General features: G+C 43.4%; 2 protein-coding genes across 11 annotated transcripts in view; one reads left to right on the plus strand and one right to left on the minus strand.

The window, feature by feature from the left end:
• LOC127956237 (tyrosine-protein phosphatase non-receptor type 12-like) overlaps positions 1–5,909 on the minus strand; it is an 18,283-nt gene extending 12,374 nt beyond the window's left edge. For 2 of the 4 annotated variants that reach the window (XM_052554053.1, XM_052554052.1), the window contains exon 1: positions 5,468–5,908. In XM_052554053.1, coding sequence (XP_052410013.1) covers positions 5,468–5,575 — 108 coding nt within the window. In that variant the 5' untranslated portion in view covers positions 5,576–5,908. Of the gene's footprint in view, positions 1–5,467 lie in introns of all 4 variants that reach the window. The other 2 variants (XM_052554051.1, XM_052554055.1) reach the window with 2 other exon arrangements.
• A 3,923-nt stretch (positions 5,910–9,832) lies between these two features.
• LOC127956232 (protein PHTF2) overlaps positions 9,833–20,000 on the plus strand; it is an 18,132-nt gene continuing 7,964 nt past the window's right edge. For 2 of the 7 annotated variants that reach the window (XM_052554039.1, XM_052554046.1), the window contains exons 1-8: positions 9,833–10,336; positions 12,714–12,800; positions 14,903–14,983; positions 15,639–15,695; positions 15,841–15,855; positions 18,885–18,954; positions 19,068–19,226; positions 19,752–19,911. In XM_052554039.1, the coding sequence (XP_052409999.1) occupies positions 14,939–14,983; positions 15,639–15,695; positions 15,841–15,855; positions 18,885–18,954; positions 19,068–19,226; positions 19,752–19,911 (506 nt within the window). In that variant the 5' untranslated portion in view covers positions 9,833–10,336; positions 12,714–12,800; positions 14,903–14,938. Of the gene's footprint in view, positions 10,337–12,713; positions 12,801–13,126; positions 13,168–14,053; positions 14,094–14,902; positions 14,984–15,638; positions 15,696–15,840; positions 15,856–18,884; positions 18,955–19,067; positions 19,227–19,751; positions 19,912–20,000 lie in introns of those variants that run through there. The other 5 variants (XM_052554041.1, XM_052554044.1, XM_052554042.1 and 2 more) reach the window with 5 other exon arrangements.

Raw genomic sequence — 20,000 nt, forward strand, 5'->3', positions numbered from 1 at the left:
CACACACACACACACACACACAGCAGTGAGAAGTGAACACACACCCGGATCAGTGAACACACACACACACACACCTGGAGCAGTGAACACACACACACACACACACACACACACTCTCTCTCTCGGAGCAGTGGGCAGCCATATATCCAGTGCCGGGGAGTAACTGGGGGTTCAGTCTCTTGCTCAAGGGCTCTTCAGTCGTGAGTATAGAGCGAGGAAGAGAGCGCTGTTCATTCACCTACAACTCCTGCCAGCACCGAGACTCGAACCAGCGACCTTCAGATCACTAGTCCAAGTCTCTAACCATTAGGCCAGAGCTGCCCCAGCTGCCCCCCCAAGAATCACAACACTTGCACACAAACACACACACCCCATAAAATATTGTTACATCACTTCCTGTAAAGGTTTCTGGGAATTCCAGAGAGTTTCAGGGCTTTACTGGAGTGACTTTTATCCTTGTAAGCTCCAGAAAACACAGAATTAAATCAGAGCAGCAGAAACAAACAAGCACAGGAGGAATGAAGTGTGTGTGTGTGTGTGTGTGGACACTGTGTGACAGAACCAAACACACAATCACAGCCCCTGACCTCTGACCTCTCACTGACTCTCAAACACATCAGATTACCCACAACACACTGCTGCAGATCAGAAAGCACAGCAGAACATCCCTCAGTCCTCCATCAGCTGAGATTGTGTGTTTATGAATAAACATGACCAACTAACCAACTAACTACAAACATAAACATAACTAATCAACTACAAACACATCGCCAGGAGACTTTCTCCATTCACAGTAAGATTGTTATTCATGCCGGCGCTAATGATGTTCGACTTCGCCAGTCGGAGATCACTAAAAATAACTTTAAAGAGGTGTGTGAACTTGCAAGCACGATGCCAGACACTGTAATATGCTCTGGTCCCCTCCCTGCTTACCGTGGTGATGAGATGCATAGCAGATTGTCATCACTCAATGGCTGGATGTCTAAGTGGTGCCCACAGAATAACATAGGTTTCATAGACAATTGGACGAGCTTTTGGGGCAGACCTGACCTGTTTAAAAGAGATGGTCTTCATCCCTCCTGGGGTGGCGCTGCTCTTCTGTCTAGAAATATGGCAAATAGTCTTAGTGTTTATACTTGACTAACTGGGGCCCAGGTCAGGAAGCAGACAGACTGGCTAAACCGACCGTCTGCTAGCTGCCTCCCGTCACAGAGGTCAGTTAATTCTCAGCACATAGCGACTCTTTCACCTAGATATCACACTATAGAGACTGTGTCTGTTCCCCGAACTAGAACATACAAAAAACGTCCAAACCAAGTTAAGGTTAACAATTTAATTGAGGTTCAACAAATAAAAAACAAATGCAATATGGATAAACAAATGATAAAGATTGGCTTATTGAATATCAGATCCATTTCTACGAAAACACTTTTTGTAAATAATATGATAACTGATCATAATATAGATGTGCTCTGCTTGACAGAAACCTGGCTAAAACCTGATGATTACATTATTTTAAATGAGTCCACCCCCCAAGATTACTGTTATAAACACGAGCCGCGTCTAAAAGGCAAAGGGGGAGGTGTTGCTTCAATTTATAACAATGTTTTCAGGATTTCTCAGAGGGCAGGCTTCAAGTATAACTCGTTTGAAGTAATGGTGCTTCATATAACATTATCCAGAGAAACCAATGTTAATGATAAATCCCCTGTTATGTTTGTACTGGCTACTGTATACAGGCCACCAGGGCACCATACAGACTTTATTAAAGAGTTTGGTGATTTATCATCCGAGTTAGTTCTGGCTGCAGATAAAGTCTTAATAGTTGGTGATTTTAATATCCATGTCGATAATGAAAAAGATGCATTGGGATCAGCATTTATAGACATTCTGAACTCTATTGGTGTTAGACAACATGTTTCAGGACCTACTCATTGTCGAAATCATACTCTAGATTTAATACTGTCACATGGAATTGATGTTGATGGTGTTGAAATTATTCAGCCAAGTGATGATATCTCAGATCATTATTTAGTTCTGTGCAAACTTCATATAGCCAAAATTGTAAATTCTACTTCTTGTTACAAGTATCGAAGAACCATCACTTCTACCACAAAAGACAGCTTTTTAAGTTATCTTCCTGATGTATCCGAATTCCCTAGCATATCCAAAACCTCAGAACAACTTGATGATGTAACAGAAACTATGGACTCTCTCTTTTCTAGCACTTTAAATACAGTTGCTCCTTTATGCTTAAGGAAGGTTAAGGAAAACAGTTTGACACCATGGTATAATGAGCATACTCGCACCCTAAAGAGAGCAGCCCGAAAAATGGAGCGCAGCTGGAGGAAAACAAAACTAGAGGTATTTCGTATTGCTTGGCGGGAAAGTAGCATATCCTATAGAAAAGCATTAAAAACTGCTAGATCTGATTACTTTTCTTCTCTTTTAGAAGAAAACAAACATAACCCCAGGTATTTATTCAATACAGTGGCTAAATTAACGAAAAATAAAGCCTCAACAAGTGTTGACATTTCCCAACACCACAACAGTAATGACTTTATGAACTACTTTACTTCTAAAATCGATACTATTAGAGATAAAATTGCAACCATTCAGCCGTCAGCTACCGTATCACATCAGACAGTGCACTATAGACCCCCTGAGGAACAGTTCCACTCATTCTCTACTATAGGAGAGGAAGAATTGTATAAACTTGTTAAATCATCTAAACCAACAACATGTATGTTAGACCCTATACCATCTAAGCTCCTAAAAGAGGTGCTTCCAGAAGTCATAGGTCCTCTTCTGACTATTATTAATTCATCATTGTCATTAGGATATGTCCCCAAAACCTTCAAACTGGCTGTTATTAAGCCTCTCATAAAAAAAACACAACTTGACCCCAGAGAACTTGTTAATTATAGACCAATCTCGAATCTCCCTTTTCTGTCCAAGATACTAGAAAAGGTGGTATCCTCACAATTATATTACTTCTTAGAGAATAATGGTATATGTGAGAATTTCCAGTCAGGATTTAGACCGTATCATAGTACTGAGACTGCTCTCCTTAGAGTTACAAATGATCTGCTCTTATCATCTGATCGTGGGTGTATTCTCTATTAGTTTTATTGGATCTTAGTGCTGCGTTTGACACAATTGACCACAACATTCTTTTGCATAGACTTGAACACTTTGTTGGCATCAGTGGATATGCATTAGCATGGTTTAAATCGTACTTATATCACCGCCATCAGTTCGTAGCAGTGAATGAAGATGTATCATATCGATCACAAGTGCAGTATGGAGTACCTCAAGGCTCAGTACTAGGGCTGCTACTCTTCACGCTTTATATGTTACCCTTGGGAGATATCATCAGGAAACATGGTGTTAGTTTTCACTGTTATGCTGATGATACGCAGCTCTATATTTCCTCGCAGCCCGGTGAAACACACCAATTTGAAAAACTAATGGAGCATAGTCGATATAAAAAATTGAATGACGAGTAATTTCTTACTGCTAAATTCAGAAAAAACAGAGGTGTTAATCATAGGGCCTAAAAACTCTGCTTGTAATAACCTAGAACACTGTCTAAGACTTGATGGTTGCTCTGTCAATTCTTCGTCATCAGTTAGGAACCTAGGTGTGCTACCTGATCGCAATCTTTCCTTAGAAAGCCACGTTTCTAGCATTTGTAAAACAGCATTTTTCCATCTCAAAAATATATCTAAATTACGGCCTATGCTCTCAATGTCAAATGCAGAAATGTTAATCCATGCATTTATGACTTCAAGGTTAGACTATTGTAATGCTTTATTGGGTGGTTGTTCTGCACGCTTAGTAAACAAACTACAGCTAGTCCAAAATGCAGCAGCAAGAGTTCTTACTAGAACCAGGAAGTATGACCATATTAGCCCGGTCCTGTCCACACTGCACTGGCTCCCTATCAAACATCGTATAGATTTTAAAATATTGCTTATTACTTATAAAGCCCTGAATGGTTTAGCACCTCAGTATTTGAATGAGCTCCTTTTACATTATACTCCTCTACGTCCGCTACGTTCTCGAAACTCAGGCAATTTGATAATACCTAGAATATCAAAATCAACTGCGGGCGGCAGATCCTTTTCCTATTTGGCGCCTAAACTCTGGAATAACCTTCCTAACATTGTTCGGGAGGCAGACACACTCTTGCAGTTTAAATCTAGATTAAATACCCATCTCTTTAACCTGGCATACACATAACATACTAATATGCTTTTAATATCCAAATCCGTTAAAGGATTTTTAGGCTGCATTAATTAGGTAAACCGGAACCGGAAACACTTCACATAACACCCTATGTACTTGCTACATCATTAGAAGAATGGCATCTACGCTAATATTAGTCTGTTTCTCTCTTGTTCCGAGGTCACTGTAGCCACCAGATCCAGTCTGTGTCCAGATCAGAGGGTCACTGCAGTCACCCGGATCCAGTACGTATCCAGACCAGATGGTGGATCAGCACCTAGAAAGGATCTCTACTGCCCTGAAAGACAGCGGAGACCAGGACAACTAGAGCCCAGATACAGATCCCCTGTAAAGACCTTGTCTCAGAGGAGCACCAGGACAAGACCACAGGAAACAGATGATTCTTCTGCACAATCTGACTTTGCTGCAGTCTGGAATTGAACTACTGGTTTCGTCTGGTCAGAGGAGAACTGACCCCCAACTGAGCCTGGTTTCTCCCAAGGTTTTTTTCTCCATTCTGTCACCGATGGAGTTTCGGTTCCTTGCCGCTGTCGCCTCTGGCTTGCTTAGTTGGGGTCACTTCATCTACAGTGATATCATTGACTTGATTGCAAATAAATGCACAGACACTATTTAAACTGAACAGAGATGACATCACTGAATTCAATGATGAACTGCCTTTAACTATCATTCTGCATTATTGACACACTGTTTTCCTAATGAATGTTGTTCAGTTGCTTTGATGCAATGTATTTTGTTTAAAGCGCTATATAAATAAAGGTGATTGATTGATTGATTCTGCTTCGGTTCATTTTTATAATTTACAGATAATCTGATCACAGCTGATCTTCATCATCACAGACACCAGATGAAGAGAAGCAGAAAAATACTCCTCCATCATGAACAACAGAAGCACACACATCTGCAACAGCTGTCACTCTCTCTCTCTCTCACACAGATGAGTGTGTGTGTGTGTGTGTGTGTGTGTGTGTGATGTGTATGATGAGTGTGTGTGAGATGAGTTTGTGTGTGTATTTCATCAGTCCTCTGTGAGTGTGTTTGTTTGTGTGTGATGTGTATTATTTCATCAGTGTGTGTGTGTGTGTGTATGATGTGTATTATTTCATCAGTGTGTGTGTGTGTGTGTGTGTGTGTGTGTGTGTGTGTGTGTGTGTGTGTGTGTGTGTGTGTGTGTGTGTGTGTGTGTGTGTGTGTGTGACATTAGTTGTGTTCTCACCATGAAGTCCGAGCTGAAGTTCTCTTCTGCTTTCTGCTCGCTGCTTCTCAAAGCTTCAATGAATCTCTTCAGGATATTCACCTGCTCCATCCTGACGGGGCGTTTCATTCATCCGCGAAGCTAAAGAATAAATAAATATAAATCTGTTCAGGAAAGGAGTCTTTGAGCGATTATTCCAACATGTTCACGGCCCCATGATCCTCTCCGTCCAGCGATGAAACGGCACAAAGAGCGCGGACAGGAGCGGCGCGCATCGGGCGGAGGAACCGGTATATATCCTCCGTTAGAAATCAGTTTAATTTCAGTCAGAAAACACTTTTAATAATGAAATAAACAGCGCGCCCCTCCCTGCGGCTGCCACATTCACACACTGCACACAAGCGGACCGCCCGAACACCGCTGCCGCGATCCCGCCCCCCGCCGCTACGCCGCCTGTCATTGGACAGAGACCGAGACTTCTGCAGCGGTGATTGGGCGAATCCTTACTTCAATCAAAGACGCGCTGCTATTATGTCTCCCTTACTGTCAGGTCTGACTGTCAATCACTGCGTCCTACGAGCTCACCTCTGATTGGCCGAATATGCTCCCGCCCACCTCCCTGAGCCCGGTTAGATCCGCCTCTTCCGCGCTGACATACGGGGTATTTAACAGCGTCACCGTCATTCTCAGCATTGTTTGACAGTGTGTGATTGTTCATGCTGTGTAAATCATTTCCCTTGTTATACAGTGATTACAGAGTTTTTTCTGCCGTGTCATGGATGTTCTCATATGCACTCTGTAGTCAGAAAGTTTAGATTATCATGTATCGTGATATGTATCATTTACACTATATTTATGAAGCAGTAATTCTGACATTTAATGTCTTTTTACTGCTACATTTCTTATGGTATCCCCTCTGTACCATTATGCAACATATCACTTGTAGTTATGCATTTTTATTTTAACAAAGTAAATGCACCATCCTGTTTTTTTTTAGGGGGGGGGTGCTTTGGGTTTGAATATTGTACCATGTGTTTAATCTGACTCGTTTTCAGTGCACAAGAACACATTTACAGTGATGTTGAATACAATGGAAGAGCTGCAGTGTGGGATATTTCGCTTTTTTCACAAATATAGCTTAAGACTTGATAATTTATAAAGTTCACATGTATAAACATGAGGCTCAAGTGATAAAATCACTGACTAATGTATGACACACAGAAAGGATGTGACGTGACTATCCGCACAAGTAAAGTTGCTGGTAATATGAAGCAAACTCAACCACAGTGTTTGATCAGAAACACAACTAACCCTTGATCCACACAGAACAGACCTTTATTCGCTGTAAACATAATTTCAGCTTCTGTCTACAGACTGACACGACATCTACAGACACAGCAGGAGAAACCCAGTGTGTGTGTGTATGTGTGTGTGTTTGAGTGTGTATAATATCAGGACACAACTCTGTATAATGACATGGGTATGACACAGGTATTACAAGGAGAGGGTGACTTATGAGGACATAACCCATGTCCCCATTTTTCAAAACACTTATAAATCATACAGAATTAGTTTTTTTGAGAAAGTAAAAATGCACAAAGTTTCCTGTGAGGGTTAGGGTTAGGTGTAGGGTTGGTGAAGGGAGAGAGAATATACAGTTTCTACAGAATAAAAACCATTACACCTATGGGATGAACACACTTTACACAGAAACAAACATGTGTGTGTGTGTGTGTGATGATGTTTCTGTAGATATGAGAAGAGAACATTTCTGAGCAGCTGAACTCAGGAATGTTCTTTAGCAAGCCCTGACGTGACTCTGCAGCTGATCACATAGCTTCTCTCTTCTGCCACACACACACACACACACACACACACACACACAGTTACACAACACCAAGACACATGGGTGCACCCACATCATTCACGTTATCCCAACACACACTCTACACTGGTATTTACTTGTCTTAGCACACACACACACACACACACACACACAAAGCTGCAGAGACCAGCGTGAAAGTGCTTGTACAAAATACTTTCCCTCCAGCCAGTGATACAGGAATGTTCTGGAAAAGGAAGTGATCAAATCAACTTCTCTTCCATCACGCTTCTCATTGGTCACTCTCAGCTCTGCTTGGGGATGTTCTGGAGGGTCAGAGGAACTAGTTAACAGTACTGGTTAGTGCAGGTGATCTCCTCTGACTAGCTTCATGATCTCCATCTGAAGGCCTTCTTTCTCTCGTCTCGTATAGAGACACACGTCTTCTGATTGACAGCGTAAGATCTGAGCTCTACAGCAGGTGTGTGTGTGTGTGTGTGTGTGAGGCTAGACACACACAAGCTGCACTGATCGTCACTAACACACACACTCAGTCAGCCAGACCGATCCATCGCACGAGAGAGACACAAACACGTCAATGTGGAGCTGATGTGATCCACTAATGAATGAAAGCTAACAGAATCATTTGTCACTGCAGCATTTGAGAGAATAGGTTTCAGCCTGAGCAGGTTTATTCCTCTTGTAATTAATCATGGAGAGAAGAGAAGAGAAGAGACGAGACGAGAAGAGAAGAGAAGAGACGAGACGAGAAGAGAAGAGAAGAGAAGAGAAGAGAAGAGAAGAGTGTAGAGCTGTTTCTCTGCAGATCTGCTGCTCGGTGGGTCTGGAGCTGCCATCTACTGACCACACACTGAACTACACGCTTGCTGACCTTCATCTGGGGCTGCTGCTGACCTGAGACACATCCTTCCTTTCATTTACATTAGTCTTGTATTGTGAATAAATAGTTACAGAATACATACAACATTTGTGATTAAAAATAATTTGTCACATGGCAGGACTGAACAGAACCACTGCTGTGAAGAAGACATCGCTCAGATTGAGCTGTGTCCATAAACACTCGTTCTCACCAGACAAATGACCCTTTTCTCCTCCATTACTGAGACAGATTCAAGCATTTCCATCTCTCTGTCTTCTGCTACTGTCTGAACTACTTCATCCTTCGGTATCTGGATCTTCATGAAGTGCAATTTCAGTTCTCTGTATGCATGTACTCTACACGTGTGGAAGAACTGACAATAAAGCAGACTTGACTTTAGATTCAGATAAGTCCAAATCATTATATCATATAATTTTACTGCCTGTAAATCTGTGTACGGTGACAGCACAATGAGAAGTAATCTTCAGAGGATGTAGTTTTTTACCAATGATTAGATAACATCATCCTCGTCTGAGATTTAGTAACATCTTCATCAGGTCATGCTGAAGATCCGGTCACGGCTGTATCAGGAGTCTGTGCTCAGAGATACAGTATACACTACTGTGATTGTCTGTACCTTCAGCTACAGAAAATACATCTGCTGGCAGTGAGAGCTTCAACTCCATCACAACATAAAACCTCATATCACTGAAACTCAAATGTGCAAAATTCATTTAAGAGTCAAATTTCTTAAAAAGAGAGAGAGAGAGAGAGAGAGAGGGAGCAGAAACAGTGGATTGTTTGCTCTCTGTAGAAACACGGAGGAGTGTTCATGTACAAACATCTTCACACAGCGCTGGCCTAAATCATCAGAACGCAGAAACTGGTTTGAAGTCTATCTTATTATTATTATTATTATATCTTATAGTTATTTCTATTTTTTGCTGTAGTGTGTCAGCAGGAATTATCAGTTCATATTTCCAAACATTCATTTAGCCATCAATTGTAAGTATACAGTAATTACGCTTCAAGAAACCTTCTTTAAAGCTCCAGTGCAGTTAAAGGTTTGAGGCACTTGTGTAAAAATGCTGTGAGATGAGGATGCTGTCAAAAATAATGTCATAAATAGATTTTCTTTCTCAATGAACTACATGAAATCATCATTTGTTGTGAGGATCCTCTGTGTGTAGAGCAGCTTCTGTCCTCGGTTTATCAGGATCTTCAGCCGCGGGTCGAGTCCGGTCCAGCAGCCGTACGGTCAGCCTCCGGTCAGCATCAGCAACAGAGCGCTGTCTAACACCCAGATGAGCAGAAGACCAGGAACCAGCTCCAGCAGCGCGAGGAAGAGGAGGAAGAAGAACCCGCTGGGCCAGAGACATCTGCACATCAGACCAGGTCAGTCACCAGCAGTGAAAAACACCACCGTCATCATCATCATCTTCATCATCATCATAACAATCTTCATCGTCATCATCACGCACGTGACGTCACTAACCGCACAGGTCCGCCGAGGTCAGCAGGATCATCCGTGAACTCCCATCAGAAGCGTGTTTAAACGATCCTCATCTCACAACACAGCGGAGCGTTCTTTGGCTTTGTTGGGGCGCGCGCTGTTGTCTGCAGCTGGCAATCACACCGTTATCTGTTTCCGGGTTCAGCGCGTGTCCCGGATGTGTGAAGCATTGGCGTCCATGGAAACACCGATCAGCTGACCATCGTTTCAGGAGTTGTGTAACCTTTTGTCGTCGGTTTTTTCAGCTGGACAGTCGTTCTTGTCGCATTATGAGACGCTAAAGAACGCGATTAGTCGCGCTGAAGCGCTGCGGTCATGTGACCTGCAGAGGGCGCCACTACTCGACCGTTATTCCTGCGTGCGCGCGCCTCCGCCAGTCTCTGTATCTGCGGCACACATCCCGCACGAGTCCCGCTTCTAACGGTAATATGGGTCGTTAGGACGGTTTTCGCGCGGTTAACGGCTGTTATTATTCAGCGTGAATGTGAAGATCGCGCGAATTCTGCTGCGCGTTTGTCCGTGCGCGCCGGTAACGCGGGTCTTACAGCTGCGAGCGATTCTTAAGTAAACGCTTTGTGACACAGCGATCTTCATCATCTTCTTCATCATCATCGTCATCTCAGGTCAATCTTCCGTCGGTGTGTCGAACATGAACGACTGAAGCGGCGCGTAACGGTAAGAGATGAAGATCTGTAACCTACATGAACGACCAGCGCACGCACACACACACACACACACACACACACACACACACACACACACACACGATACAGACACACACACACACTACACGATACAGACACACGCACACACACACACACACACACTACACGATACAGACACACACACACACACACACACACACACACACTACACGATACAGACACACGCACACACACACACACACACACACACACTACACGATACAGACACACACACACACACACACACACACACTACACGATACAGACACACACACACTACACGATACAGACACACACACACACACACTACACGATACAGACACACGCACACACACACACACACACACACACACACACACACACACACTACACGATACAGACACACGCACACACACACACACACACTCACACACACACTCACGATACAGACACACACACATAAACACACGATACAGACACACACACACACACACACGTTTGTTTTTGTGTAAAGTGTGTTCATCCCATAGGTGTAATGGTTGTTATTCTGTAGAAACTGTATATTCTATGTCCCTTCACCAACCCTACACCTAACCCTAACCCTCACAGGAAACTTTCTGCATTTTTACTTTCTCAAAAAAACTCATTCTGTAAGATTTATAAGTGTTTTGAAAAATGGGGACATGGGTTATGTCCTCATAAGTCACTCTCTCCTTGTAATACCTGTGTCATACCCATGTCATTATACAGAGTTGTGTCCTGATATGATACACACACACACACACAAGACACACACACACACACACACGATACACGATACAGACACACACACACACACACGATACACGATACAGACACACACACACATCATACAAACACACACACACACACGATACAGACAAACACATACACACGATAAAAACACACACACACACACGATACAGACAAACACATACACACGATAAAAACACACACACACACACACACGTGCATCATACACACAGTCAGTGATGCACACAGATTTATAAACGGATGGTAACACACTCAGGTTCTGTGTTTCTGTGTCCTTCCACTCGATCAGTGTTAGACAGCAGCAGGTCACACACTCACCTGAAGCTGACCGATCAGACACACTCTCCAATCACGAACTGACCAGTTACAACAGATAACATTCAGCTCTCCAGCTGTCCAGATGTGTGTGAGCAGCCTGGGACTGAACACACACACACACACACACACACACACACACTTCAGGGAGTCAGTTAGTGAGAGGCCTGACTATGCTAAATTCTCCTCTCTCTCTCTCTCTATCTCTTTCTCTCTCTCTCTGTTCAATTCAATTCAGTTAGCTTTATTGGCATGACAAAAGTACATTTTGCATTGCCAAAGCATGCACAGGAAAAGAGAACATGTACAACAGTGTAATTTTGAACATTATAGCAATTGAAATAACATTTGAACAAGTAATATTAGAAGAATGGCATTAAAACCTATGGATACTTACAAACATATGATATACTAAAAGTTATGTAGCAGATTACTTCTGTATTTATTTAATTAGTAAACTGAATAACTGGATTCAGCATTATCTGTAGTCGTGTGTGTGTGTGTGTGTGTGTATTCTCTGGATGTCGGCAGGCTGCTATAAATCTTGCAGCTAGATTTGCACATTCACATATTTTACCAAGAATGAAAATGAAGAAGTTTTCGGTCTCATTGAATTGGGGAAATATTTAGTTTATTTTGGCATAGTGGTTTAATCTGTGTTAGTGTCGAGATAATCCATCCACCTCACAGATGTGGCATAACAAGATGCTGATTAGACAGCATGATTATTACACAGGTGTGTCTCAGAAGGACCAGTCTAAAATTAGGGCTGTGATGGTTGCCGTGACAGCTGCGTCACCACGGTGGTCGGTTGCTACAGCGGTTGTCTGCTGCCCCCGGCGACAGTGCACGTGACATCACAAACTCTATAGCAAGCATAATACAAAGCTTTGTATATAAGTGTAATAACTGTAATAGTTGCAAATTCTAAGTCTTAAAGAATTCTTAAACAAGAAGTGCTCACTAACACAGATTTAGACAGATTTGTGAACAATATTTGAGAGAAATAGGCCTTTTGTGTACATAGAAAAAGTCTTAGATAAAACAAGTGTTGCATCTATAATTTGTTCTGTGTAGAATTTACCTCCTATTCCACTGTCAATACGTTTTAGAAATAGTCCTTCATGCAAGATTGAGTTGAATGCTTTCTTGAAATCAATGAAAACACCACTAAATTCTCCCCCCTCTGTCTCTCTCTCTCTCTCTCTCTCGCTCTCTCTCTCACACACACACACACATTCTCCCTCTCTCTCTCTCCGCAGCTGTGTGTCAGCTTTGACCTTGACTCGGTGTTGTGTTCTCGCTCGTGTCGGTCACTCGTCCTGCAGCAGCGCTCCATCAGATTCTCTGTAAGTTCTTCTGAGTGAAGCGTTTCTTTTGTCAAATAAGTTTTTTATTCAGTGTGAGTGAACTATTTCTGAAACGTTCTCTAAAACCTCTGTGTGATGGACTGAAATATGAGTGCTAATGTGTCCGGATTGAATCTTGTGTGTGTGTGTGTGTGTGTAACCCTGAGCTCAGTGATTTTCCACCTGTGAGTGTCTGGAGGGTCATGCGCTGCTCCTGCAGGATATTTTAAGATGTTTGTTCCATGAATAGCTTCACGTCTGACCAGAGATCAGAGAGTTTCCTCAGCGCTCTTCATCTCATCCGTCTGTTCACTCGTGTGTTTCAGACTCATCTGGACAAGTCCTGACTTCTCTAAGTGACAGATGGGTTAGGAATAATCACTCTCTGTGTGTGTGTGTGTGTGTGTGTGTGTGTAGTTGTTAGTCTTTGTGTTTTGAGGTGAGATTCTGCATAAGGCTTAAGAGACAGTTTAAATGCAATGGTTTCCTCTTACAAACGCATGCAGGAAGACGCGCTGCTTTATTTAGCCTGTGAAGAACACACGAACACACACACACACACACACACACACACACACACTGCAGTGTGACCTCCAGAGACACACACACACACACACAGTATCAGATGTGACACACACACTGCTGTCCATCTCCTTCATGAAATATGCACAGCCATGTGTTGGGTTACACATCAGCAGATAGGTGTGTGTGTGTGTGTGTGTGTGTGTGTGTGTGTTGATTTCCTGCTGGTTTTGTCTAGAACGGTTTTATTTATTGTTGTGTAATGAAGTGCCGCTGCTGCTGTAAAAGCGTCCGTTATGACAGATCTGACTCTGAGGGTGCTTTCACACTTGGTTCACTTGCCTGGTCCGAACCAGAGTTAGGTTACCCCCCCCCCCCCCCCAACAGATTTGGTAGGATTGCGTTCACATGAGCAGTGAACCGTACCAGAGTTCACATGAAGCGTACCCCAGACCACCGTTTTTAAGCAGACTCAGGTACGGTTCACGGGTGCGCATCCGAGTACAGAAGACAGCGTTCACATCATCCAAACGAACCGAATTCTGACGTTAATCGACCCCGGGTGCGCACCAAAAGTGCTAGTGTGAAAGCACCCTGAGTCACACTGATCTGTGTGTGTCTTTGAGATGATTGATATTCGGCAGTTTCAGAAGATGAATCCTAAATCAGAAGCTGTTGATGTTTGTGTTGTTTGACAGGAGCACAAATCAGATGCAAATGAAAGTGTTTAGTGAGCGCAGGACCGGTCTGTCCACTCTTCAGTGTGCACTAGTGAGTGTGTGTCCCTTCAGGCTGTTTCATGTTCCCATTCTGCTGAGGCCTGCTTTGTGCTAAATTTGATGTTGATGACGTGGATGGGTAAAAAAAGCTCATCTGTGTGTGATGTGATGTCAGGTGTGTGTGTGTGTGTGTGAGAGAGAGAGAGAGAGAGAGAGAGAGATGTCTGGTCTTAGCGCTCATGAATCAGACAAATAGAGTTTGTGTCTCTTAAACAGTAGATCCTGGCGTCAGAAACAGTGATGTCATGAGTTTGACTTGAGCTAAAAATCTCAACAGATCTTAAATCACTAGAGATCATAAACTGAGCCACTTTACAAACCGTCACAGAGAAACACTGAACTACTAGGAGACATGTGACAAATAAAACAATGTGTGAATTGGTTCTGAAAATATTAGATCTCCTCCAACTGGATTGAATCAGTCTCTGAAGCTGAAAACTCTGTGACCATCAGACACTAATTTTCTATGAAATCGGTCACCTCAAATCTGTGTGTCTGACCGTCAGCCGACTGTAGATCGGGGAAGAGAAGTGTTTCAGCCTCCAGCTCAATGCAGCTTTTCATTCACTTCAGATAAAACATGTAACTGTGTGGTGTTTTTCTCCTCTCAGTGTTTGTTGTTTGTGTTGATCTCTACCACTATGTTGTGCGCAGCATAATCATGACAACTATGTGTGTGACTCTGCACTTCTGTGTGTGTGTGTGTGTGTGTGTGTGAGACACACCTGTGCTGCAGGTAAGAAGAGCTTAAGTGCGTCAGACCGCAGAGCTCCGTCTGATCTCCTCCCGTCTCTCTCACAGATTACGATGCTCCAGCGAGTGACTCCTGACATGTAAATGGCGTCGAAGGTGCGTGATGCTGTGCTCTGGTACCAGAAGAAGGTGAGTGATCTGAGATCTGTAGATGTTTCCTCACACTGAGTTCATGTTTGTCTGTGTGTGACACTGATGATGATGATGATGATGTACTGACGAACTGAAGCTGAAGGGTTTATTAGAGTTCAGTTCACTGTAGTTATGGACGAATCCTGTGACTGTTTCAGAACAGATGAAGCTTAGACATTCACAGGTCGTTCTCCTGCAGGGTTGTGCACGCTGTATGTTTAATGAGACTGAACTCGTGAATTATTGAGTCTTTTCCACCGTGTGACTTCAGTCCAGCGCGGCCGTCTTCACCTCCAGCGTTCACATGACACCGCGCCGCAGTTCTTATAGACCCCAGACACAATCAGAGCACCGCATCCATTCACGCTTGTGTTTCATGCATCTCCAGACCTCCATCCTGCGCCGGCGCTCCGACCCAGAAAACATTCATCACCATCTCCTCTTTAAACATGTCTGATCACATAATGAACACGCAGAACCAGCTCTGGGTGTGTTTGCACTGACTGGTGACAGATCAGTGCACTTTTCCAGTAAATAGGAGTGAATCTGTCCGTTTCTGTCGATCCAGACTGACACAGTCTCAGGAGAAAGTGTTTGATTGGATGATTTCTGACTGATTTGGATGTGTAACCTGTCTGTGTCTCGTCGTCAGATCGGTGCGTATGACCAGCAGATATGGGAGAAATCAGTGGAACAGCGAGAGATCAAGGTAACGAATCATCGACTCTTGATTAGACTTTCACCTGTTCATACTGCCTCTGCAAGAGTGTGTGTGTGTGTGTGTGTGTGTGTCTGTTAGTGTGTTATTCACTCATTCTTCCTTTAAACTTGTCTCTGTCTCCCTTCACTCGAAGCAGTTTATCAGAGGGGTGAGTACAGTGCTGCTCTCAGCCTGTAGGGGGCACTGCGTGTGGGTTTTTAACAACTGGACGCTTGTATTTGTGTGAGAGCATGTTCAGATTTGACAAGGTCACATCAGTAACACCAGGGTTTACTGTAATCTACTGAGATTTAGCTGAACGTCTTAAACTCCTCACACATGCTTCTGATGATGATGAGGAAATAGAGGATTTGTTGTAGTCATTGGCTGGAGCTCGAGAGGGAATCTGCATTGAGTTTGTTTATTTGTCTTTGACTGGTTGCGCTGTGACTCATGTTTGGCCGAATGTCTTGCGTAACTAGGGTTAGGCGGATGAAAATAAAGACATCAGAAAGTCTGAGTCAAGCTTCATTCTGGCCAGATCCTCTGAATGAGCTGCAGGAGGAAGACATTCACTCACACTGACCGACTCTGATTCAGCACACATCCTGAAACTAGAAGTGTTAAAGTCATCTGTAATATTCGGAGTACAAATAATAAACGATGCATTAACAGAGGATGTGAGGTTTGCGCATCTCGTCAGTAAAGCCGGTTCTCTAATCAGCGGTTAATTCCATCAGGTGCGTGATTTCACATAGAGCAGCTGTTACTACACAGAGCCGTTGTTAACTGAGAAGATGCGCAAATAAACGCTGAAAATGAAGTGGATTTGTGCATCTTCTCTATTAACAACGGCTCTGTGTAGTAACAGCTGCTCTATGTGAAATCACGCACCTGATGGAATTAACCCCTGATTAGAGAACCGGCTTTACTGACGAGATGCGCATAACTATCGGACGATCGTGATTGGAGCACCTCTACTTAACGATGGTTTGAATGCAGCTCATTTAATCAGCATATTCTCTGAGCGACCCATTTCATGTCAGGACTGACTACAGTTATTATATTTCAGAATCTCAAAGTATTGATGAAATGACTGTTAGTCTGCCATCAGCGGTGTGTGTGTGTGTGTGTGTGTGTGTGTGTGTGAGCGTGCTGTTTGTGTTCAACTTGGTTCTACATCATAATTTGTTGATTGCGCTGCTTTTAATTATTTGTGGAAATTTAAAAGATTTGTAATAATGTCAGGCCTGAATCGGTTTTAAAGTAATATTTATATAAGTTTCTGCCTTTTATTTGATAGAATAGTTAAAAATTGGAATTAGAGAAGAGAGTTGGGTCACTGGAAGTGTCGTCCACTACAACACAAGTGAGCAGGGATGGACAGGAAGCACATCTGTGTGTTTTTGTTGTTTGCGGCTGGTTCTGATCTTGAGATATTGCTGTCTGTGTGAATATCTGCTGTTTACAGCTGGTTATTAGCAGAAGACGGGCCACGTTACACGGCTCTCTGGTTACATCAGTGCTAGTGCTACAGGAAACTAATGAGGGCATGAAACAGCACTGCACCCTTAATAGACAGCATCACAAACACCATGAGAGGTGTTAGGCTCGTGTTTGTGTGTGAACTGGTATTTGAACTGGTGACTGGTCTTCATATGAATAAACAAGTTGTAAATCCCTAATAATCTGTTGGTAATGTGACTAAAACAGCAACTTCAGATCCTGCTGAAAGTCTTTATTGCACTCTGGTCATGAATTCACTCATTAATCTACTTAATCTTTTTTAATTAAACTGATATGATAAGTGTGTGTGCTGAGATGCATGGTTTGCTCCGTCAGTATGAATGATCTGCTTGCGGTTCCATTACCATAAAATTGTGCCATTTGAAATTGTGAATTGAAAAAAATGCCTAATGGAAACAAAAACTCCCATGTTGCAAAAAATTAATTTTTAAGCTCGCATGATGTGGTTTTTAGGCAATTAGAAAAAGGACTATATTGAAAAACTGCGATGGAAAGAGGTCATCTGGTGTACATAAGTCACATGATCATTCTTTAATGTACTATAACCTCCAAGAAAAGCTTTATATAAGGCCATTCTTAAGTATAAAGTGCTTTTCTTACCATGAATGCCTGGATAACCCTTTATTTTCACTGAACATGTGCATTATGGCTCTGACGCGGCCACTGTATTCAGTGTTTGTTTTTATATCTACTGCGCCACGGCATGTTTCAGAAGCGTCCCATAAGCAGCTGTCTCCTTTGATTAAAATAATGGCTAGTGCGGTGGCTACAATATACAATATATAGTCGCATAATATAAGTAAATGGAAACGATGTCATTTTGCATTAGTTTTTGATTGACATTTATAAAATATCGCTAAAGTTTTATGCAGGTCCGTAATGGAAAATGCACCTGTAAGTCATCCTGTCTGTCTGTCAAGCGTGTCTCTGTCTCTCTCTGTCGAGCGTCTCTGTCTCTCTCTGTCTGTCTGTCGAGCGTCTCCTGTCGAGCGTCTCTCTCGGTCTGATGAGGGTCTCTGATGAGTTTCAGCATCTCTCTGTCTGTCTGTCAAGCGTGTCTCTCTGTCTGTCTGTCGAGCGTCTCTGTCTCTCTCTGTCGAGCGTCTCTCTCTCTCTCTCTCTCTGTCTGTCTGTCGAGCGTCTCTGTCTCTCTGTCTGTCTGTCGAGCGTCTCTCTCTCTGTCTCTGTCTGTCTGTCGAGCGTCTCTCTCTGTCTGATGAGGGTCTCTGATGAGTTTCAGCATCTCTCTGTCTGTTGAGTGTCTCTCTCTGTCTCTCTGTCTGTCTGTCAAGCGTCGCTCTCTGTCTGTCTGTCGAGCGTCTCTCTGTCTCTCTGTCTGTCTGTCGAGCGTCTCTCTCTCTGTCTCTGTCTGTCTGTCGAGCGTCTCTCTCTGTCTGATGAGGGTCTCTGATGAGTTTCAGCATCTCTCTGTCTGTTGAGTGTCTCTCTCTGTCTCTCTGTCTGTCTGTCAAGCGTCGCTCTCTGTCTGTCTGTCGAGCGTCTCTCTGTCTCTCTCTGTCGAGCGTCTCTCTCTGTCTCTCTGTCTGTCTGTCGAGCGTCTCTCTGTCTCTCTCTGTCGAGCGTCTCTGTCTCTCTGTTTGTCTGTCGAGCGTCTCTCTCGGTCTGATGAGGGTCTCTGATGAGTTTCAGCATCTCTCTGTCTGTCTGCAGGGTCTGAGGAACAAACCGAAGAAGACCGGTCACGTGAAGCCGGACCTGATTGATGTGGATCTGGTCAGAGGTCAGACACACATACCTGTATTAGATGTTTTTGGTGTCTGTGTTCACGTCACATTCAGGTCTGTTTCCCAGGTCAGTCGCGGCTCATAACTCATCTTGTGTTTTATTTGTCAGGCTCTGCGTTTGCTAAAGCGAAGCCGGAGAGCCCGTGGACCTCTCTGACCCGGAAGGGCATTGTTAGAGTGGTTTTCTTCCCATTTTTCTTCCGCTGGTGGATTCAGGTGACGTCGAGAGCCGTGTTCTACCTGCTGCTGTCTCTCTACCTGCTGCAAGGTAAGTGAGCATTTCATCAAACACAATCGCTTGTTTTTCAGCAGACAAATGTCAGACAGAATTATTGTATCATACTGTGATTAGAGTGTGGTTTTGGTCAGGTGTGTTTGTGATGCTCTGATGGTGATTCACATCAACACATCCAGCCGCGAGTCACTCCTTCAGTTTGACTGATGCGTATGATTGTTTTTTATGTTGTTCATTGAGGTCACTGTACTTGTTTTTCTTGTCAGAGACATGTGTATATAGAGCTGGGTGGAGTTGAGGTGCTTTTGTTTTTACAGGTTACTAAAGAGAACAGGGAGTGTGTGTAATAATTGTGTAACATCTCTCCTTAAAATAATCCATGTTCGTCATGGCTGAAAGTGAAACTTAAATTTGAGTTTATCTTACTGTCCTAACGATGGACATTTCTTTGATTAGTTGTACTGGATTATGTATGTTTTAAGATAGTTTTTTGGAGGAGGAGTAGCACTCCTCGTGTCATCGCTGTGTGTGTGTGTGTGTGTGTGTGTTGTGTTGCAGTGCTCGCAGCGGCGTTGTTCTTCAGCGTCTCCAGTCCTCACGACGTCCCCGTCACAGAAGTGTTTGGTGCCATCGGTCTGATGCTGCTGTTAGGAACCGTTCACTGCCAGATCGTCTCCACACACACTCCTAAAGCCAGCAGCGGCGGGAGACGGCGCAGGTCAGACTCTCCTCTTCTGTGTCACTGCTTTCTTCTGAAGTTCAGCCATCTCACTGACAGTGAAACACTACCGATGAAATCGAGGGAAG

The sequence above is a fragment of the Carassius gibelio genome, chromosome B4 (genome assembly GCF_023724105.1).
Source record: "Carassius gibelio isolate Cgi1373 ecotype wild population from Czech Republic chromosome B4, carGib1.2-hapl.c, whole genome shotgun sequence".
NCBI lineage: Eukaryota > Metazoa > Chordata > Actinopteri > Cypriniformes > Cyprinidae > Carassius > Carassius gibelio.